The 22620-nt window shown below is 35.9% G+C and overlaps 3 protein-coding genes across 3 annotated transcripts; 2 read left to right on the top strand and 1 right to left on the bottom strand.

The window, feature by feature from the left end:
• Positions 1-4583: 4583 nt before the first annotated feature.
• On the top strand, positions 4584-7301 carry LOC127796593 (uncharacterized). Its single transcript, XM_052328794.1, has 3 exons — positions 4584-4965; positions 5091-5524; positions 5830-7301. The coding sequence occupies exons 1-3, from the start codon at positions 4906-4908 to the stop codon at positions 6977-6979; spliced, it is 1644 nt and encodes a 547-aa protein (XP_052184754.1). The 5' UTR covers positions 4584-4905; the 3' UTR covers positions 6980-7301.
• Positions 7302-9129: 1828 nt separating this feature from the next.
• On the bottom strand, positions 9130-16046 carry LOC127796366 (BRCT domain-containing protein At4g02110-like). Its single transcript, XM_052328460.1, is given in 13 exon segments — positions 9130-9847; positions 9850-9952; positions 10150-10366; positions 10573-10947; positions 10950-12472; positions 12475-12955; positions 13296-13340; positions 13489-13558; positions 13777-13861; positions 13993-14094; positions 15370-15474; positions 15610-15699; positions 15807-16046. Coding segments are annotated over 13 exon segments (3750 nt in total). The 5' UTR covers positions 15915-16046; the 3' UTR covers positions 9130-9401.
• A 1422-nt stretch (positions 16047-17468) lies between these two features.
• Positions 17469-22576, top strand: LOC127796717 (uncharacterized). The gene is made up of 3 exons (XM_052329030.1): positions 17469-17738; positions 17860-18079; positions 22183-22576. The coding sequence occupies exons 1-3, from the start codon at positions 17533-17535 to the stop codon at positions 22396-22398; spliced, it is 642 nt and encodes a 213-aa protein (XP_052184990.1). The 5' UTR covers positions 17469-17532; the 3' UTR covers positions 22399-22576.
• The last annotated feature ends 44 nt before the right edge of the window (positions 22577-22620 follow it).

Below are 22620 nucleotides of genomic sequence, written 5' to 3'. Positions count from 1 at the left end.
CCCAACCATGTGTCATCATTGGCATATATAGACTCGTAGACGGTTAGTTAGGAAAGCTTAGTGCGATTGAGAATTGGGAGCCAATCAATCAATTAAAAAGTCAACTTTTATCCCAAATATTAAATCCACCATTTCTCAATCAAATTTCTCAAACAAGTTTAACAAACGAACGCTGATTACATACAGCTGTTTGTTTCATCATTTCCCAATCAACTTTGTATTATCCTCACAAATAAATTTTGATTTAATAAAAAAATAACTTAACACACATTTATACTAATTTTATCCAAAATTAATTATAAATTTACTAATTATTATGAATTATTGTTAATTTTAGATAAAATAATTATGAATTTATGTGCGTCCTGATGGTTTGTGGAGTTTATTTGTTAAATTTATTTGTGAGTAAAGTGTTTTTCTTTATTTTAAAAATGAAACGCTAAACTTTATTTTTAAGACAATGTATATTTATTTATTATATCTTTATTTTAAATGTTTCGAATCATTTAATTAATTAAAGGAATTGATTAAATACTAATAAATGTACATTCTTTGCATATATATTTATTTTATCTTATTTTTAAGGTTCAACCAATTTTATTAGTTGATTAAATAGTCACGAGTCACTTATCATCAACTAATAAAATTGTTCAGATATTAGAAGTAAGATCTAATAAATGTATTTTATCTAAAAACAAGATACATTTATTAGTGTTTAACCATTGTTTACATGGCAATAATTTACACTTCTTTATAATTATTTAGAAACCAAAGTAAGATACAATAAATATATATTATTAAATATTAAAAGACTTAAATCATGAAAATGCTTCCAACTTTGTCATTTTAATTGTGTGGCACCTTAACTTAGGCTTCGATTTATTGGACCTTTTAACTGTCTAATTTTATAACAATTAAACACTTCTTCATCTACCTACCTAATTGCACGCATTACATGACTGGATAAAAAGGTATCTAATTGTTACAAAATTAGACGATTAGAATTAGAAGACATAATAAGTTAAAGTTTAATTAAGAAGTGGCACACCGCTAAAATGGTAAAAGTCAGGATATTTTTATGCTAAGAAGAGATTAAGACTATAATTAAGATTGGCTTCGATGTCAAGTTGTCAACCCAATTGGGTTTATTGATATTAATCAATTGTGAAAGAAAATTATTATTTGTTATTTGTGAAACTTCGTAGTCAAGAAAGTGGCTTTTTGATAATTCCCAAAAAAAAGGAAAAGAAAAGAAATTGTATTATAACGAGTTGTACCTTTCCGCTTTTCTCATTTGTACGTTTCTTAGCTTGCACTAAAAGCCCAGCAACTGAAACCCATATGATGTGATAAATTGTATTTTATTTGAAAATAATGTATATTTATTATTTCTTAGCCGTCGCTATTAATATTATTATAAAAAATATTATTCAAATAAATTTCAATTCGTGTAATTATGGTCGTGATTTTTCTTTTTATATGTAAATTGGATAATGGTAATTATAGTTAAGGTATTTTTAACTTCAAACAATTTTATCGGCCGATAATTTTTGTTTATAATTATATATAGCTACAAAAATATTATTTTCTTATGTCTTAAACATAACAATTTATGCATCAAGACCTCTTGGGTAGCAGAGACGGCCTGCTTCACATATTTTGAAATATTACGAGATTATGGGTTTAATTCTATCTTTTTACAGAACTATTTAATTATTTATGTTTATTCAAGAGGTTAGACTCTAAATTTTAACTCGCATCTAATCTATTTTAGGCATGGACGGTCTTGTGGGTTTCTAAAGAGGGTAGGATAGTTGGGATAAAATTATCTGTGTATTAAGAATTTTTTGAAATTACTATGCTATGACAAAAAAAAAACAATTTATGCATGAAAAAGCCAAACTTGGTGTTGAAAAGACCCAACAAACAGATGGAACTCGTGACACTATTTATTATCATATAATAATATTAATATTGATGGGAATGCCCGAGATTGTAGGAAGTAGGCATATTATTAATAACACATTGGGGGTGGGGGTGGGGGTGGGGGTGGGGGTGAAAGAGAAAAGGGAAGTTTGAGAAAGCTTTTAAATCCTCACCCATATCCATATATCTATCCATCCATCTATCTATCTATCTGTATGCATGTGCATTCATTAATCAAATGAAAAGAGCCAACCAAATATAAACCCATATCTATATTTCTTTGCAACTTTATTTGGATTTAAGTTGATGATTTATGTTATCTTGATGCTACGAAGATATCCACTCTTTTGTATCTTTTAAGTTTGAGTTTTCTTATAAGAGTCCGTAAATATTAAATGTGTTTATTTATAAAAAAAAAAATTATATAAGTAAGTCGATTCTATAATTATTAAACAGAATTATCGATCAAGATTTTCAAATTTTGGGAGAGATTTTTTAGCCGTGGACCTTTTTATTGATTAGTTAAAGATTTGATAAAACACGCTTTGACTAGTGAAACACATGACACATCATAATAGGATCTTATTCAAAAGCAATCTTGGGGATAAATTTATAAATAAGCATAATTTAGAAGGCGATTATCAACTTATATATTAAGAGTTTTTCTAAGTTCAAGTCCGGTTTGAGCAAAACTTATTAACAAATAAGTTTTTTATCGAATCTAATTTTAAAATTATTTTTAACTTAATTTCTTATTCACTTATGTAAAACACATAAAAGTTAATGTATTTTGAAATATATTTGAATTTTGAATTATATAAATTATATGACAAAATATTCTCAATTGTAAAAAAAAAAAAAAGTCACATTATTTAATAACAAACCTATAATAGAGCGCTTAAACAAGTTTATGCACAAGCCAAGCACCTTTAAACTAAAACTTGACTTATTTGCCATTTGAGTTTAAAGATTAAGTTTAAACTTCTTTATTTAACGAAAAAAATTAGATTGAACGAGCGAGATCACATTGAACCCATCAACTAATCGTGTAAAATAATAATTACGAGCAACTAAGTGCAAAAATAATCAAAAATATTACTTATACATTTAAAAGTGATATTTGATATGACGTTCTTATATTAGTGTATTATATATACACTTACACATAATATAATATATCAATATAAGAGTGTTAGTGCTCAGGACATAAGTTGATCGATCAAATCAACAATATGTCAGTATTAATTTGATGGATTGTGAGTTTGATTATCGCACTACTCAATGACCAAAAATTTAACATGCGATTTATCTTTTTTGATATAATTGAGAGTACAAGTATCAAGAACCGCATAAAGACGATCATCCCAAGAGTGTGACATTAAATATTATTTTAATTATTCACTAAGTATTTTTAAAAAGTAATATGAAACTGTTACCAACTTATTTTATTGTGCCATATAGAAAGATTTTTTTATTTCTTATTTTCTAATGATATAACAAGGTGTTTTTGTTTGGGGCAATGAGTTGTAATATAACATTATTTTTAACATCTTATAAATTAATATATCAAACAAAATTATTATGCATGATTCATTTTAACTAAAATATTATACTATATCTACAAAATGTCATAGTATCACCATTATCTATTTACAATTTTATATGTTAATTCATTTTTCAATGAATTTATCGACAAATTCATTTTGTTGCTAAATAGAGATAGATTTAGCGACGAAAAGAATTTCATTGCTAAACAGAGATAAATTTAGTGACCTATACCTTTTCATCTCTAATTAGAGACTAATATAGTGATGGAATTATTCTCATTTTTTATAAATAAAATAATATAAATTTATATGTAAATTATTTTTTTAATAAATTTAGCAACGAAATATTTTTTATCGCTAAATAAAGATAGATTTAGCAATGGAAATATTTTTGTCGCGGAATAGGTATAGATTTATCTACCAAATCATTTCCATCAACAATTAGAGACTAACTTGCAATAGAACTAGTGAAAAAATATTTGATGCCGCTAAATAGGCTTCGATCTCATTCAATTAAAGATTTCTTTCTATCGTCTAGTAAACCGTTTCTTTAACGATGACTCAAGGTAACAATATGGTCGTCATTGATTAGGGTTAATGAATTAATTAATTATTTTTTATTTAAATTTATTTGATCTCATTAAATAAGTAAGACGTCGCTTTGTTAGTTTGTTGCGATAGGACTCTTTTCCGTCAACAATGGCCGAAAATTTCGGACTCTTATTTATTACATCATTTACAACTTCAACAAATCGTGGCTGGCGAATTATTTCTCTTTCTCTACTTATCAACTCAACGTCAATTTTTTTTTTAAAAAAAAAACTCTTTTTTCGAAACAATTAATGTCTCTTTTTTGCCAAATATAAATTTAAATGGCTTCTATAAAAAAAAATGAGTTTTTTATTAACATAAAAAAATGAATAAAGGAGTTAAAAGATGTTTGTTTTGAAGATAGAAAAAGTAGAAGAAAAAGTAAAGGGGAATAAAAAGAAATTCAACTTTTTATGAATTTTTGCTTCCATTTTTTTTTTTTTTAATTTCTTGAAGGTTTTGCCTAAATCCTCAAACAGTAGTGTTTTAGTGTTTGTGCGAGTGAGAGAGAGAGAGAGAGAGAGAGAGAGAGAATCCGTGATGCCAGCTATGAAGTTGAGGGATGAAAGCTTTGGCTGAGGTCAAAGCTGGCCAATTTCCTCTCTCTCTCTTGCTGTCTCTCTCTCTCTCTTCGCTCCTCTCCTCTCCACCATCTGATCACGCCACCCCTCCTCTTCCCTTTCGCATTTACACACCCCCTCTCTCACCCCCCTCAAAGCAATGGAAAATGTTTGATCTAAAGAGAGAGAGAGAATTGCTTCAGGAATGATCTGATACACATAGATAGATAGATAGAGAAAAAACAGCTGATATTTGATCCTTTTAATTTGCAGCAGCCTCCATGGCCCTATCTCCATCTCCGCCTGCGAGACACAACCACTGGTGGCTTACCAACAGAATGGTATAACTCTCTCTCTCTCTCCTCTCTCTCAAATCACCATTATTCGTTTGCTGGAAGAATTTGGGTAGGGCTATTGTTTGTTGTTTGGATTTGATGTATGCGTTTGCTGCTGCCTGCGCGCACAGGTGGTGGATAAGTACGTGAAGGAAGCGAGGATCCTGATCGGGAGCCGGGAGGAGAGCGCGATCGCCTCGGCTCTTTCCCTCCTCGACGCGGCTCTCGCCATCGCCCCTCGCCAGGAGCTGGCGCTGGAGTTGAAAGCTCGTTCGCTTCTTTATCTCCGGCGCTTCAAGGACGTCGCCGACATGCTACAAGAGTACATTCCCAGCCTCAACTCGTTGGCCGCCGCCAATGATGCTTCCTCCTCGCCGTCGTCGACGGCGTCTCTCGCCTGCTCCGACAACTCGTGTCAGCCACTGTCCAGAGACCGAGTGAAGCTTCTCACCGGCGAGTCGCCGGACGTGCAGCATCCCTCTTGCAAGTGCTTCTCCGTGTCGGACTTGAAGAAGCTGCTCATTTCTCGCCTCTGCGGAAAACGTGAAGGGGAAGGGCAATGGAGGTATTTCACACCTTTCTTCTATAGAAAGATTAGGCCAACTAAGCTCTTGTCGTCGTGCCGTTCCGATTTATTAAATTTCATAAACCTAATCCAAATTATTTTTTTTAAAATAAGAGTAAATTATTTTTTTAATTTGATAATACTAAATTATTAAATTAGCCTTGGAATGGATGCGATTTTATATAAATTTCTCAAAAGTCCTAAGATTTGGAATTTTCTTTTTTCTTTTTTAAGGTTTATTCCATTTTGTTTTGTTCTTTGACTCGGATGGTCAACGATTTGATGGGAATTGCGTTTGCTTGCAGGTACTTGGTGCTGGGCCAAGCGTGTTGCCACCTGGGCCTAATGGAGGACGCCATGCTCCTCCTCCAGACCGGAAAGCGCCTCGCCACCGCCGCATTCCGTCGCGAAAGCGTCTGCTTGTCCGACGATAGCTTCTCCTTCTCCGCCGAAACCGTCACCTTCACCCTCACCCACACCCACCCCCCTCAAACCCCTCCGATGACCGAGTCCGAGTGCATCGTCCACCTGCTCGGCCACATTAAGCTCCTCCTCCGCCGCAAGACTGCCGCAATCGCCGCCCTCGACGCTGGGCTCTACTCCGAGGCCGCCAGGTACTTCTCCAAGATCGTCGACGGCCGCCGTGGAGCTCCCCAGGCCTTTCTAGCCGAATGCTACCTGCACCGGGCAACCGCTTACAGATCCTCAGGCCGAATTGCCGACTCCATTGCGGACTGTAATCGAGCCTTGGCTTTAGAACCGGCCCGCATTGAGGCCCTCACTACCAGGGCCTCACTCTTCGAAGCCATCCGATGCCTGCCCGATTCGCTTCACGACCTTGAATACTTGAAACTTCTATACAGTTCGATTCTGCGAGATCGGAAACTCCCGGGCCCGGCATGGAAGCAACACAATGTCCAATACAGGGAAGTTCCCGGGAAGCTCTATGCATTGGCAGCAAAGATTCAGGAACTGAAGGAGAGGATCGGTTTAGGGGAAATTGGGAATTTGGATTATTACGCATTGATGGGGTTGAGACGAGGATGCTCGCGATCAGAGTTGGAGAGAGCCCATTTGTTGCTGACCTTGAAGCACAAGCCCGATAAAGCTACTAGCTTTGTGGATCGGTGTGATTTCGCAGACGAGCGAAGTGTTGATTCAGCAAGAGACAGAGCGAGAATGTCGGCCTTGTCGCTTTATCGGTGGATTCAGAAGGGTTACTCGAGTGTAATGACGACGATCATGGATGAAGAAGCGGCGGAGAAGCAGAGGAAGAAAGCTCAACAAACCAAACCAGAAGCTGAATTGCCCATGGCAGCAAGTGAATCATCATCATCGGTGTTTCAAGGTGTGTTTTGCTGGGACATTGCGGCGCCGGTCGGGAGTGGTTTGATGATTCCTCAGGTTGGATTCAACCGTCCGATCCCAGTCAAGTACGAGGCCTTAAGCTGTTGATCATGATGCCTTGCATACCCATCATCTTCAACATCAGGATTCGATCGTGTTTATGCGATGGGAAAGTTTTTGCCATTATGCCTGCAGCTGAGAAAATTTTGCCTCCGATTTTCATATTCTCAGCTCAGGCATGTACAGTGTCTTGTCCGGTCCCTGCAAACTGCCTTATCCTCTTCTGATTCGATCTTCCAGTAGCAACAATTCAACCAATTAAACCCAGTGAATTATACCGCAATAGTTCAGTTCTTTAGAAACAATTAAACAAATATTTTCTCAATTATCTCTTACTGGTTTGCTTGAGAGATGATTCTAAACCAGTGATCTCTTACTGCATTTACTTACTTACATTCGTAGTACTTTTGTTATAATTTTTACTAACATGCAGGTTTTTACAATTGGGCAAGGGCAACGATATTTTTCACTTTCTTCCTAATAATTATTATAGGGAATGACATTGAGAGGGAGGTGCCCTGATTAATCCACTGATCAGAAAGTGGTGGGTGTATATATATGTATATGCACATGTATATGAAATGTGAAGCAGAAAGAGGAAGTGGTCATTTGGCTTTCTCTCTCGCGTCTCATCTCTGCACAATAATAATAATTGATAGCCCATAACTGCTCTCTTCCTCTTCAGGCCGAAAAGCCTGCCATTCCACAAGCTTAATTATGAAGCTTATGCCATTCTGATTGTAATTTGTCTCATTCCATAGGCATGAAAGAAGACAAGGGTAAGCTACTTGCTCCTCCTACTACCGTACTTTTCTCTCCTCCCCAAAATCAGGGAAAAGAAGAAGACAGCATACATACATACATATGTATGTATAGAGAGAGAGAGAGAGGGAGATGTCTGATCAGCACTCAATGCAAGAAACCAAGCATAGTAGCATGGCATCTTTGGAGACTGACCATGCAAATAGAAAAAAAAAAAAAAAAAAAAAAACTGTCATCATTCATCAGTGTGCTCAGGTAATTAAATGCATTGGACTCCGTGGGCAAGTGTTTTCACAATTTCGGCTTTTGGGTTTGCTGAACTTCCTTTTTTAAATTTTCTGGGCAACTTGACATACAAGCGAAACTAAGACAAAGTACCTTTTGAGGGCGCAGATTGGAAGAGGGGAGAGAGAGAGTCTACAGTGACTTTGTTCCCTTTTCTTTTCTTTCTTTCTTTTCTTTTCTCTTTTCTGTATGAATGATGAAAGCTACCCGTTAATGGCTCTTGATCTCGACTGTGCATGAGCTCAAGAATTCAAAGCTAATCATGAAAGGGCTGTGGTCACCATCTTGTTTAGTGTGTTCGAGGTTTTCCTCCTTTCTTTATCATTTTCCCAGTTAACTTAACTTGCTCAGCTCAGCTTTGAACAAACACTCAAATTAATGACCTGATATTCAGCTAATCTCATTTTCTAAACAATTCATTGCTAATACAAGTTTGTGATTCTTTGCATGAATTTGAATCAGTAATTCACCAATCTTAAGGTTAAGAAATTAGGATACAGCTTTATAACCATGCAAAAAAATATCAATTATTGCTGTATAGTTAGCGTAACAATCAAGGAATTAGTTATATAATATGGTAGCTATTTCTGTAACATGCTGAGTAGAATTTTTTACATTAAGGTGATGATGTCATTAATCAGTAAAATCCTTGGCAACAAATATTATTTCTATCAATCACACTAATGGATGATCCACATCCACCACGTGAATCAGCAGTTCGTTTTTGTAAATAATTTTATTTTTTTAATTCTAAGCATAATTTTAGAAGTAGAGATGACAATAAATCGAATTTAAATTAATAACATAATCCCTTGTCAAATACCCTTTTTCATGTTTATAACACAGATTCTTTAGATACAAATTAATCATGATCAAACTGATCTTAAAACACGTTTATATTTAATCATTTTCTACAAATTCATTAAAGCAATATGCATGATCGCTATAATTAATCTTTATTCATACCCAACCTAATAGTAAAACTAAAAGCAACAGTAAACAATACTAATTAAGCAATGCTTACTTCTTTACCTCTTTTGTGAAGATAATCATTCTGTCCCTTAATTGTTTTGTGTTCCTAGGAATATCTAGATTTTTTCAACGCAATCAATGCTTAAAAGAGTGCACAAAATAAACACAAAGATCGCAGTAAACAAACTGGGTAGCCAGTTAATCTGGACAAAATGTTGAGCATTTAGGACAATTACTAGGCTTCAGTCTAATCAGTTACAGCTTTTCACTTCTCTGCAATTATTCCTCAATAGGATGAGAACAGATTTCTACAGGTTTAGGTGTAGTCAAGCCACATTGAAAAGAATACACATTGAATAAACTTTACTAGCATTGGGTCTAAATAAAGATACAGAAGCTATAGGACGATTACCTAGAAGGCCACTGTCAAGGAAATATTTGCCACCAAATATCATTTGCCCTTAGAGATCCCTTTCTTACGACAATTAACTCCATTTCTGGTCTCACTACACTTTGGGCAAAACCAGTCTTCATCTGGGACTTGTTCCAATGGAGGGTTGCAGCAATCAATATGAACACCAACACCACAACCAGTAGAACCACCCTCGTCACCACAAATTAGCATTACCTCTCCTCTGTCTGCAGATCCACAAACTTGACATTGTAAATCATCATCAGCATTTCCTTTACATGTTGTCTGTAACTCAACAACCTCGTGCAACCGAGCCTGAAGGTTAGCAAATGACTTCTCCGCCCAAGCATGAGTGTTGTATTGCACATGTCTTTCAAGTGAAAAACCGGGCTTGCAGACGTATTCCACCAAGTAATCAGCTGTAACACATGGCACCTCATGTCCTAAAAACTCTTGTACCCACATATCAACACGTGGCATGCCGGACTTACAATGGCAAAATCAACTCCAGAATTAAAGAAGCGGCTGTATGGGGGAGAGGTTGCTAATATTGTCCCATCTCCAGCTTTGATAACACGCTTTAGAGTGTCCTGGTAATACAATAAGAAGTGAAGTCAACATATGGAGGCAACAAACTATAAGATAAGTAGAGAAGATAACAAAAATGAACCTACATTACTTATTTACCCCACGTGAAGTAAATGAAAACCCAAGTATATATAAACCTACATGAAATGCATTCTACGTTAAGATGCCGAAGGTGATTTGGCAAAAAGTCGAAATATACCAAAGGTGGAGCAATGCATTCTCCATATATGACAATTCTCATTCCATAAAAGGCCCCATGACCAGTTCTCTCCCTCAAAAGACGCCATTTTCTTGGGGCCTCCAAGTTGATTGCACCATCTTCACTTAGACCATTCTTGTGCCACTCAAAAGGCTCCTCTCTTAAGAATCTTCCTGCCTGATTACTCTCCGTCAAGTAATCAGTCTTCAGAATCCACCTGCTTTTGAGGTCGAATTAGCATTTCACAAACATGACAATGTAATCACAGACTCCCACAGGAAAAGGAAATTGAGATTTTAAGGGTAAATGCAAGTTTATAGCTCACCAGCACCCAGTTTGAGTGTTAAGATTTCAGTTTCTTATTAACTGGTAATTATTAACTATTACCTGGAAAAACACAGTTAGTTTGTCGTGAAGCCATACCTTCCAGATGCCGCAGCAGCAAAAAACTTTTCTGTTCTGCGTATAGGATCTGGAACTACAAAGTGTGTAGCCTGGTATGACCACTGATGGGAATCTCTACATAGCCTTCCTTTTAAATGTCTAATAACCCGCTGAAACTCCTTTCTTTGTAGCTTATGGCCACTTAGTATAAACCAAGCAGGCTCAGCTTTCATTTTCAGAACCCTTTCCTCTGGTATTGAATCCTGATCACTCATGCAAGCCTTTGGATCAACCTTAATAGGTGTTCTGCCAGATTTTACAGCCACTTTCCCAACCTGCTGTTCACCAAGATTAACATTTTTATCACCAATATCAACAGGCCTATTTTCCTTTCCTATTTCCATGGAATCCTTTGACTTACTCAAAAGTTTAGTTCTCTTGATTTTGCCATTTGGATATTTTTCTTGATCATTTGGTTCATTCTTATTGTTCTTATTGTGGACTCCTCCCCTAAAACTTGCTTTGATTTTTTTCTCTTCGTAATGTAAGGAGCAGGCTTTCTCAAAGTTTTACCTACTTTAAAATTTTCCTGTTTGGCTAATTTTCCACCACCCTCACAAGTTGTTGATTCAGCAAGCACATCTTCCCTGCCAGAAGCTTCCTTTTCAACTTCAGCACCATTTTCGTCTCCATTTGAAATTTCTGTATCATTGTGTGGTCTCAAACTGTTAGCATTAGCCTGCCTTGTTGTCAACTGAGAATCCTCTGATTTGTCTTTCGTTGCCATATTCATCTCATTTGTTGTGTTAACCTCTTTAAGCTTCTCTTCACCACCAGCCCCATCAAACTCATTTTCCACTTTGTCCTCTGGATTTTCAGTCTCATCATCCATGGATGCCATCTTATTCACAACTTCATCCCCTAACTTTTCTAGGTTTTCTGTCTCCACTAGAACACCCCCATTGTCATTGGCAGTTGGAGGGAAATTTTTGGCATTCTCAGGTTCAACAGTCATCCTCCTAGATGTTGTCTCCTGCCCACTACTTAAACAGGTGGCAGCATCAGATCGGAAGGCAGTTTCACTTAGGAAAATAGGGCCTCTGTGACTTCTAGCACTACCAGGACCCACATTTGGTTTACAGCCCAAACTCTTCTTGGCAATCACCTTCCTCCTAACTGGCTTCGAAACTGAGGCAGTACTTATTCCTTTGAACAAATCCATGCTAGGACTGTTGGATTTATCAGTCTCCAATCCTTTAATTTGTGGAGATGGGGCGTGGACATTTTGCATTTCCTCCTGTGGCTTCCCAACTTCACCAATAGGATTCTCTGCTTTATTGAAAACATTTTTAATGCCATGTTCACTGCCCAAGTTCATACTTTTAAATCCAATTGAAGATGTTTGAGGTGCCACCAAGTTTACCTCTTGCTTATTCTCTGAGACGGAACTATTTAAGACAGACTTTTTCAGTGATTTTCTATCATAACTTGAGAAGCTTGTCGTTGCAGCATTGATAGGAGAGTCGTGTCCTATACCCAGAGTAGCACTCATGTCAGATGCATCATTTATCAAGACTATGTGTTCTGAAGCACCTGTTCTGCTAAAAAATAATGGACTTTCTGAATCACATGCTTTTGGACTGTGACTCGTCTTTTGCAATTTTGAGCTATCATAAGAAACATCCATCTTCCGCTTTTCAATAAAGATACCATGTTTTCCCTCTTCATTGATTAACCGAGCTTCTTTTGCAGGAGTTTTGGCAGATCCAGTATCAGTTCCCACCTTAGCCTTTTCTACTCCAGACAAAGATATGTCAAAACCCTCAGGTGCATTCACCTTATCAATAAGTACCTTACTAGGGATGCTTAAATTTCTCCCCATTCCTCCTGATGACATTGTAAGTGTTTTTCTTCTAGGTGCATTTTTCAAGTAATTTACAGTACTTGGCATGTCTGAATCAGAGTGAGGAGACCTCTCACCACTTCAGATGTAAAATCCAAGTCATTTCCAAACTTGACAGGAGCTATGATTCTATCATGTGATTCAAGTGCCAACTCAGATGTCTCACCGCAAGTAACATTTCCTAGTGCGCTGCTGTCCCGAGAACTAAGCACATCAGGTTGCTTCTTAGAAGTACCTTGCAAATTCAAAGCTGGAAAGGATTTGTCCTTTTCTGCAGTAGTTAATACTGCATCATTCTTATTGTGAGCATTTGGTAAACCTGTGGAAGCACTATTAGCTACCAGGTTCATTGAGATGTTTTTTGATTTGGGAGATGGATCGGTTCTTATCATCCCAACATGCAAATTATGAGGGCTAAGATTGATCTTTCTCTCCCCATTTTGCTTTTTACCAATCTCTTGTGCTTCTTCTTCTTCAGAATCTTTGGCTTCAGCCTCCATCGTTTCCAATTCATAGCCACTGGAGGGAAATCACTAATTAAAAACTAAATATTTGAGACTAAAACCACGAGTTGCTCTCCAAATGGATTGCAATAAAAAAGCATTGACAGTAACAAAATGCATTGGAAATCCATTTGCAAATCCTTGGCAAATTTTTAAGCTAACTTCTCACTTTCTTTCTTCCCCCCCCCCCCCCCCGGGCAGGGGGTTCTGGAGGCAGCTTGGTATGATGCTAAATTCCATGCATGCATGTCTAGAAACCACTTAACCTCACAGGATAGTAGGATACGAGATGAAACTTGCATTCCTATGCAAATTTTCAATACAGATGCATACGCAGACACAAATTCAAGTCTCACCTTTTATCATAATTAGCTTCTGGAAGAATTTCCCAAGCCTTCAAACTGCAATTAAAAAACAAATGGAGGTACTCTATAAATATCACCTGAATAGAGAGGAAGGAGCCACTGACAATGTGACAAATAATCCTAAAATAGATGCAAGTAATGAGGTCATAGCACTTCACAAGGAAGAAAGAAATTGTAGACATACCAGTCTTCCAACCATCGATGATTAACAAGCTTAATCCTTTTCATTTTCTTTGCAAGCTCAAACTTCTCTCCTATAAATAACAAAGAAAGGTTAATAGAACACCAATTAGAGACTAGGAAGCCTGTTGTGAAAAATATATATGAAACCACTAAATAATCAAGATTCAAGACAACAAATTTGAAGTTAAAACACACACACACACAAAAAGCAAATGTCATATGCATCAAAATATGCAAAGATAGTCCAATTTAGATGTACAAAAATCCTATAAGGAAGAAAGGGTCAAACCTTCAAATTTGTAGCATATAAGATGAGTAACTTTGTTTGCTACCAATGGCTTTGAAAAACTTGCCCCCATTAGCCCAACCATTATCTAAGAGAAAAGATCATTAGATAGAATATTCATGTGATGATTATTTGCACAGTTGTTTACAGATTTTACCAATTATATTTAATCAAAGCATATAGAGCACAGCAAGTAAATGAGAAAGTTCTATTACAAACCATAATATCATCTCTATCTTGCCTTTGATACCCAGTCAAGCATACAATTAAAGATTTGGCACCAGGAATTCCATCCAAATCTCTTAATGGTCTGTACATAACCTGTCAAGAAGACGGGAAAAATCCAATCATACTTTCATTCCAAGGTATCACAAAAATATATACACAGCCTATCATGCGTATAGGCAGTTTTCTAAAGTCTAATTAGGCAGTTTCCTAATTAGATAGTTTCCTAATCTAGCTTAGGAAATATGTACAAGAAAAGAAACAATTACAAATACAAATACAATCAATCCAAAATATAAACGATACATATCAAACAAATAATATATGCAGATCAGTAATCTTCTCGTTTCTAACATAACCTATAAGAGGACAAACACACATTCCTATAAGCATGAAGGCAGTTAAGAATGACTAAATAGGTCTGACACCGAATAGTCACAAACTCATAATCATATAAGGTATTGACTAATATCAAGCATCAATGTGCACTAAAAAAATCCTCAAGGAGCCATTTAGTTATGGTTGCAACAACTATTTTTGGTCATGGAACTACATCAATTCGAGAGAATTGGTTTGATCAACTAGCTTTAAGAAACCTTTTCATCAAGTTGATCTCCGACTATACTAGTTTTAACGAACAATATATGTGTATGTATATATATATTCTCAATAATTCTAAAATTTTCAGTTCTAAAAATTGCACAAACTAAGAAAGCAAATGCACAAATATCGTAATGAAAGAGGCCCCAAGTTACTACACAGGAACATATGATTTCCCCTGAACAACTTCTTGCAAGAATAAAACGTTATAAACAGGACCACAAGCAAATTCAACGGATAGAAAATGTAATAGACAGTGCCATCGCCAGATTTGACCTATTTAAGTCATAATTATTCACGAAACCTACAGCAATGCGAATATAAAATTCAAGTCAAAATGAAAGAGTGAAGCCAACATCATGTAAGCCTTTTGTTATTAATTTACCATGTCAATGGCAGAATAATTGAAAAAAAGTTAAAATCAACGTAGCAAAGTTGCTGAAAAACCTTCCATGTAAAATAGTAAGGTTGCAAATTGCGGCCATAGCAAGCTTCCAAACTTCGTATATGCCATAGGTAAAGAAAAATTACATCAATATAAAATAACCTCCCGATTGATGATAGTTAGCTAATAAATTTCAAGACAATAGAAACATAAGAAAGAAACCAAACTACAATCTACCACTGCGATTAGGATATTAAAATTCAGAATCTTCAAAGTTGAAAGCAAACAATCAAGCCAGGAAAAAGAAAAATCTATATAAATAAAACCGTAAAAAACATAAGACACCGAATCCCGGAAACAGAATAATTAAATTGGATCAAACTCACAGATGTAGGGTCAGCAGGCATGCCAATATCGAAACTATGGTCAATCCATAGTCCTGTGACTAAAACCTTCCCATCTCTCCGAGCCAGCACGCATATTGGATCATCCTGTACCATAAAAATGCTCAAAATCTGCGTTAACGCTTCAAAATAACATCAATATCCCCGATTAAGTTGAAAGAATGAGCATGAATAAAGATTGAAAATAAAAATGACCAGCTAAAAGCAGGGAACAATACTTACATAAACAAGCTTGTCAACGATGACGTGAGTGCAACTGGGACCATACTGACGCGCATCAACCCCGCCGCCATTAACAAGCTTGGATCGAACCTATCCATCATTTTTGTTCTCAGAATGAAAGCGAAATCCAAGTAAATACATACATAAACTAATAATTGAATTTGAAAGAAGGAGTAGAGAGAGAGAGAGAGAGTGACCTTTTGGGAATTGATGGGATCGAATCCATGGAGGACGAAGCGAACGCCGATGAAAGTTTTGGAAGGGTGGTCATAAATTGGTGAATCGCCTTGTTTGGCTGCAAACATTGGAACAAAATTGAACCGCACGAACAATAATGCTGCTTCTGTAGCGGCAGTGGAAGGAACGAAGAGAACTTCTCGAGGGTTTGCAGAAGGGGCTTGGAGAGTAGAAGACTCGAAATGGAGGGATTTTTTGGGTTTTGGATTTCGATATCAGTGCAGTGCGCGGGACACTGGCAAATTCATGATTCGACACGCGGCACATGCTCCACGATTCGGATGCGGGTTTCTTCCATGTGGGCCGATTTGACCCGCTTCAAGCTGAAATGGGTCGGCCGTCGGTTCTGCTTTCGTCTAGTCTGGATTTGGGCCATAAAAATGTAGCAAAATTACGTCTCGAGCCACGTTCTTAAAATCTTGCGCACGTTAAAGATAAAAAATAATAATTTTGTAATTTGCAAATCAATTTTTTTAAGATTAAATAATTTAATAATATCTGGACTATTGTAAAAACTGATATTTCTTTTTTTTTGTGGTAAAATTAACAAACATCCCTTAAAGTTTACTTAAATTTCACTTATCACCCCTGTATTTTTTAAATTAACATATATATCCTATAAATTATATGATCATGAATTACTTTTCCTTCTACAGTTAATAAATAATTGTTAATTCTTGTTAGATTTCCAAAATGCTCTTTTTATTTCTTTCAATTTAATTATGAAAAAAATAAAATAAAATGACTACTCAACTAACACAATTATTTCTTTTGAGTTCAAATTAAATCTTAATCTAATCTCAAATTTTGATTTGATCCTAAAAATAGTTAAAATTTATGGGTTTTTATTGAAACTATAGAAATTAAAAAAATTTAACTTGAATTGAAACTCATAAACTTTTATGAATTTACTACAAAAAAATAAAAGAATATAATATTTTACTAGAAACCCAACCTTATGTAATGAAGTTTTTGATTTTTTTTTTGAAACTCAATCGTGAATAAGGTTTTTATAAAAAATATCTTATCACATAAGAAGATTTAAGATAAAAAAAAAAAAAATAAGACATAAAAGATATCGTTAATGTGTCCTTAAACTAGTACTTAAGACCCATTACAATTATGTGATACTATTTTAACAATTAATTCAATGATGGTCAAAATTGTCGAACTACAATCACTGTTAAACAAGAAAAAACAAGAAAATGAGAATAAAGTAAAAAATAATACAAAATAAAAGATAGTGGAAGACCTAATTATAGCAATTATTGGTATCTGATAAAAACGTAATGTCAATAATTACGATAACACTTATAAATAAAAAAAAAATGAGAAAAAGTCTAACTCTTAAAAGGTTTTGTCATGTTCGTTGGTATTTTTAATTATTGAAAAAAGAAAGAAAAAAGAAAAAGAATATACATTCTATATATAAGATGTAAAATGATTTATTTTTATAATTTATTAATAATAAAATCAACATTATTTTTTAAAAAATATATGTAATTTAAGCAAAATTTAGCCTTATTTCTCATCGAGGCGGCCATGGCATTATGGTAAATTCGACTAATTACCCAACAACCAAGGGACCCATTATTGAAGTGGACTTGAAGCCGCGAGAGTTAGGTGAATCCATTTCCTTCCTTCTGGAAAAATCGGAGTGCCTTGTGTGTGTGTGAGAGAGAGAAGATGGGTTGGCTGAGCCGATTCCTAACGGCGGTGTCGTTCTTGGCAATCGGAGTCATATTCTCGCCGGAGACATTTGGGTCGTCATCGGACGGTCAGAAAATCCCGAAGCTCCTGACCTTCCTAAAATTGGCTCATCTCCTCTGCTTCTCCACAGCCTGGGGCGCTGCTCTCTGGGTCACTTTCATCGGGGGCATCATCATGTTCAAGTACGTGATTCTACAATTTTATATGTTTTTATCTTGCCCAATTTCCTCGTAGTCAGGATATCACAACTAAAATGGATGAATTGTTAAAAAAAGATCCTGAATGATTTGACTGTAATTTTAGGCATCTTCCGAGGCATCAGTTTGGGAATCTGCAGAGCAAGATGTTCCCGGCGTACTTTTCGATGGTGGGGACTTGCTGTGCCATATCGGTGGCGTGTTTTGGGTACCTTCATCCATGGAAGTCGTCTTCCCCATCGGAGAAGTACCAGCTTGGCTTCCTTCTCTCTGCCTTCGCTTTTAACCTCTCCAATCTCTTTGTTTTTACGCCCATGACCGTCGAGGTATGTTTCTGATTTCTCATCTTATGCGCTCATTGTTTGGCAATCAAAGCTCCTCTTTCATCATCGTTATGCTTCTGCAAGCAATTGCGAGGTTATGTTGTTCTTCTTAGAACAATGAAAGATCAAGAGTAGAGAGTCAATTTTGTGTATGGAACTAATAGAAAAATAAAGCAACCAAGAGAAGAACACACCGATATATACGTGGTTCAACAATTTGCCTACATCCATGGGCAAAACCTCCGCACAAGCTTGTAGATTGTTGCAAACAAGTACCAAGAAGAATGAATTACAATATCTCAAATCCCATCCCTATTATAGGAGAAAAAAGGAGGTAACAATAAACTCTCCAAGATAGAGATAGAGGATGTAACACCCCATATGTTTTTTTAAAATATTCGGAGACCTAAGGAGATAAATTCAAATTTAATTTAGAGATAATTCGAGATTATCGGTAAGATTTGGGTGAGTGTATGTGAAATCAAATTAAACACATGAATGTGTAAATATATTTTTGAAATTAGGGAGTAATCTAATTGATCAAAGAAGAGATTAAAAAGGATAGGTAAATATGCATACATACATATAGAAAAGGGACCTCACAGACCACCCCCCCCCCCCCCAAAAAAAAAAAAAAAAAGAAGAAGAAGAAGAAAAACACAGATAGCAGCTGCCACCAAGGTTAAAGGGGATGGCTTCCAAGCTATTCCGCATTACCCCTTTTGCTTTTCTTTTTTTTACTTTCTTTTATTGTGTATGTATTTATATATTACATAAAAAAGGGTGGCTTGGAACGCACCCCCTAAAAAATGACCTTTAACCTCTATTTTAAATGGTGAGAGAAAGTTTTTCACCAAATCGAAAAGTTGACTTTTGAAGAAATTGGAAACCTTACTCCAAGAGGTGAAGTGGTGCCCAAGTGTGTTGGGTATAAATAGGGGTCATGTAGGTGGTCTTCCAATCCTTAGAAGAAGAGAGATCCAAGTGTGAGGGCAAAGGGGGAAAGGGGCGGAGAGAGAGAGAGGAAGAAGAAGAAGAAGAAACAGCTTCTGCCGAGGCGAGTAAAGAGAGGTTGGAAAGCTAGGAAGAGAAAGCAAGATCTTCACCGAAGAGGCCCCAAGTTGAGATTCTCTCACCCACGAAACTCCTATTCCTTGTTTTGTTTTGTTGGTGTTGCATGAGAAATTGGTTTTCAAAAATGTACTCTGGTTGGCTTTTCATTTGCATCTATGTATGGCCATGCTATCTTGCTCTACGCCACTTGGGCTCGAGGTGACGGGGTCGAAGACCTTCCAAGAGGCACTTAGGCAGTTGAGAAAGCTCTTGGACCATGCCGACATTGTCACAAGTGGCATCATAGAGTAGAAACTTGCATTCTTTTTCATGCACTCATTTTATATAAATGTTTTTTCTTTTTTTTGGGGGGGGGGGGGAGATTCCTCGCTTGGAAGGTTCATCTTCTAACTTGGGTTTATCTCCTGAAATATTTAAACGTTCTAAGTGAGATAAGTGGCTCGAAGGGAAAGAAAGTTCTTGAAGCATAGTTTTGTAAGCTTCATTATTATTTTTGCGGCATGCCATGTTTTGTAGATGCTGTGTCTGTTTTATGTGATGCACTAAAAGCATATACAGGTTTTATTTTAGTGATATCAAATGTTTCAAGCATGCTAAATCTGTTGTACAAACTAAGTTTTCATTTAAGGCACGTCATTTTATTTTGGTGGGAATAAACGACATTTTTGTTCATATCTTAAGTTGTGGTGATTTAGAATTTATTCTAAGAGTTTCTAAGGATTTTTGGTTGGGACGCCTAAAAAGTTTTTTTCTTTCTTTTAAATTAAATATCTTGAAACGAGTCAAAAATTTGGACTTCTTAATGCAAGTTATGAGTTAAATTAGGTTCGATCAATGAAAATGAGTGCGCACACAGGGACCTTGCCTTGATAAACTAAACCAAGCATAAAGGTTTAGGTGGAAAGGCAAGGCCACTAGAGGTAAACTTCCCTAAGTATTGCTTAGGGGAATAATCTCTAGTGAATTTGAAGAAATCAATAATGAAAATGGAAGGGCAAACGAATGAAGGTTTTGAAAGAAAGATGGAATTTGTAAGGATTGGTGAAGGGCTTTTATGGGAAAAGTTTTTTTTAAAAAAAAACAAGGGTTTTTTAAAAAAAATCCCCAAATTATGACATGTAGGCATGCTTTAAAGAGGGGTGTTTCAGAGGAGTTCTAGGTTGATTAGATAATGACTCAATTCTACCAAATTTCAGTCACAATCCATTATTGTCTCAATCACATCTTAGTTATCATTATCTCAAAGTGAGTTAGTTGGGAGTATCATCGTGATTATCTTAATCACAGTTTAACCACTATTATTCAAAGAGAATAAACGATAAATTATCTTCATTGTATTTTAACCAATATTATTATAAAAGAATTAGACTCCTTCTAGAATTACAATACGTGACTTCAGATAAATATGGCTTAAGATATGGATTAATCTCCTAACAGTTCTGTGCTCGAATTTTACCACTATTGCTAGTCTAAGTGGTCATACTTTCAAGGAAGTATATAATTTAGCAATAATCTTTTTTTCTTCTTCTTTTTGGTGTGTGCATGTGTGGTAATTTGCATTGTTCTTATGTTACTGTGACTATCATCAATTTTACATTCTCAGCTTTTATAAGATTGTGGAGCTGTACTATGACTTCAAGATTGGGATTTTTTTTTTTTTGCTTGGGATCAAGAATGGGTATTAGTTGGTATTAACCAGCTTTGATTAAAAACGATATTGGCTTTGATAAATTGATATGTTGATAATGTTTCAGATGGGCTTTTGATGATTGCATGCCACTACACTACATGAATCATGTCTGTCTATTGTTATGATAATGAACTATCGAGAACCCTCTTCAACAATCTGCTTAGGAGAATGAACTCCTTAAGAAATCTAAAATGCATGATGGATTAGGCTTAGTTGGATATATGCAAGGATGCCAACTGAATAATCTATGATAGTTACTAGTCTTAGTTTTCTATATGGATTTTCATGTGTTCCAGTCTCAAAAGAAGTTTCCCAGGTTCCACAAAGTAAACTCAACTGTGCGTGCATGTAGGTATGTGAGTTCACTAACCCAAGGCTCCTTTTTTGTCAACATGTGTATATGGCTACAGAAATAATCTGCAACTTGCTATTGCGGAGTTCTTCATATGTTTTTGTTGAGTTGCACAATTTAGTTACCAGTTCCATTCTTCAGTATTGCAAAACTCGTCATTTGTTCTAAGGATGGGCTTCCATATTTCTCTGTATGACCAAGCAAAAACAGATATTGCTGATTTTTGTTCAGTAATGTTAAATAGCAGTCTGTATCCTGATCTTAAGTGCTTCTTTTCCCTGTATAACAATCATAACCATAAGGGAAGTTTTTGTGGAAACAAATTATTGTAGCCCATTGCTCCAGATGTGGAGGTTTCTAATGTTTCCGCAAGCAGAAGATGTAGACTACTACCCTAATATTGATGGTGTCTGCATTACTTTGTCCGGGCATGCAGGACTAGAATTACTTATGATAAGTATTTTTCTCCTGCTTTTAACATCTGCTGAGGCCATTTCAGGAATCGTTGGCCATGACACCTGCCACATTTTGTTTCACAGACTTCTCCATATGATAAACCCATATTTCTTCAATCTATTCAAAGAAATAAAGATTTTCCATCTCCAACAATCTGCCTGATTAAAGGCTGCCCAATTTCCCTTTTAACTCCCAGTATTTTTCCTGTCCTATTTCCGGGTTTCTCTGACCGTCCAAGCTGCACATGCTGTTCCTTTTTGCAGAAAATATGTAGTTATTCAGTTTTGAATATTCCATTTGAGTGTACAGTTTGTTATAATTTTATTTTTAGGATATTTATTTTCCTTGTTTGGCAGTTTCTAAGTCATGACTGACTCCTGTGGAGCAGTCACATCTGTACCATACATATTGTTCTGTAAATTTTGAATGAAAGGAAGTTGATTTTCTGTCAAATTCTGCACTTTTTTTGTTGCAATCTCTCACTGCGTTAATGGGTTCAAATCATAAGTGAAATTGTTTCAATCTCTTGGATAGATGATGAAGCAAAGGCACAAAATTGAGAGAGAACAAAATATTGGAGAAGAAGTTGGGTGGACAAAGAACAGGGAAGTTGCAAAAGTGAATCCACAGCTTGCAGCCATGAACAAGAAATTTGGGATGATTCATGGGCTTTCTTCTCTAGCTAATATCTTGTCTTTTGGTAGCCTTGCCATTCACTCATGGTATTTGGCAGGTAAACTCCGTCTCTAGATTTTGTGAACTATTTCCCTGCCATTCTCACCATGCTTCATGTGTTGGCTCGCTTCATGCTAAGCCATCTGTACGTACTCTGAATACAAATACTTGTTTCTTCAAGAAATTTAGTTTGTAATTTTCATGGGATTATATGTGGATAATGCTCTATAAAAGTATATTTTCTCGACTGCCAGGGAATGAGTTTGTTTAATTGCTGCATTTATGATTTTATCTTCT

Source organism: Diospyros lotus, chromosome 3 (assembly GCF_014633365.1).
Source record: "Diospyros lotus cultivar Yz01 chromosome 3, ASM1463336v1, whole genome shotgun sequence".
Classification (NCBI taxonomy): domain Eukaryota; kingdom Viridiplantae; phylum Streptophyta; class Magnoliopsida; order Ericales; family Ebenaceae; genus Diospyros; species Diospyros lotus.
Note: the sequence above shows the minus strand (reverse complement) of the source record. Positions and strands in the feature narration are given on the sequence as shown.

Bases quoted from the DNA above. Each gene is read 5' to 3' on its own strand.
- LOC127796593 (XM_052328794.1), top strand. From the start codon at position 4,906: ATGGCCCTATCTCCATCTCCGCCTGCGAGACACAACCACTGGTGGCTT. The intron at 4,966-5,090 runs GTATAACTCTCT...CTGCGCGCACAG, and splicing joins GGTGGCTTACCAACAGAATG to GTGGTGGATAAGTACGTGAA. The intron at 5,525-5,829 runs GTATTTCACACC...GTTTGCTTGCAG, and splicing joins GAAGGGGAAGGGCAATGGAG to GTACTTGGTGCTGGGCCAAG.
- LOC127796717 (XM_052329030.1), top strand. From the start codon at position 17,533: ATGGGTTGGCTGAGCCGATTCCTAACGGCGGTGTCGTTCTTGGCAATC. The intron at 17,739-17,859 runs GTACGTGATTCT...CTGTAATTTTAG, and splicing joins GGGGGCATCATCATGTTCAA to GCATCTTCCGAGGCATCAGT. The intron at 18,080-22,182 runs GTATGTTTCTGA...TCTCTTGGATAG, and splicing joins TTACGCCCATGACCGTCGAG to ATGATGAAGCAAAGGCACAA.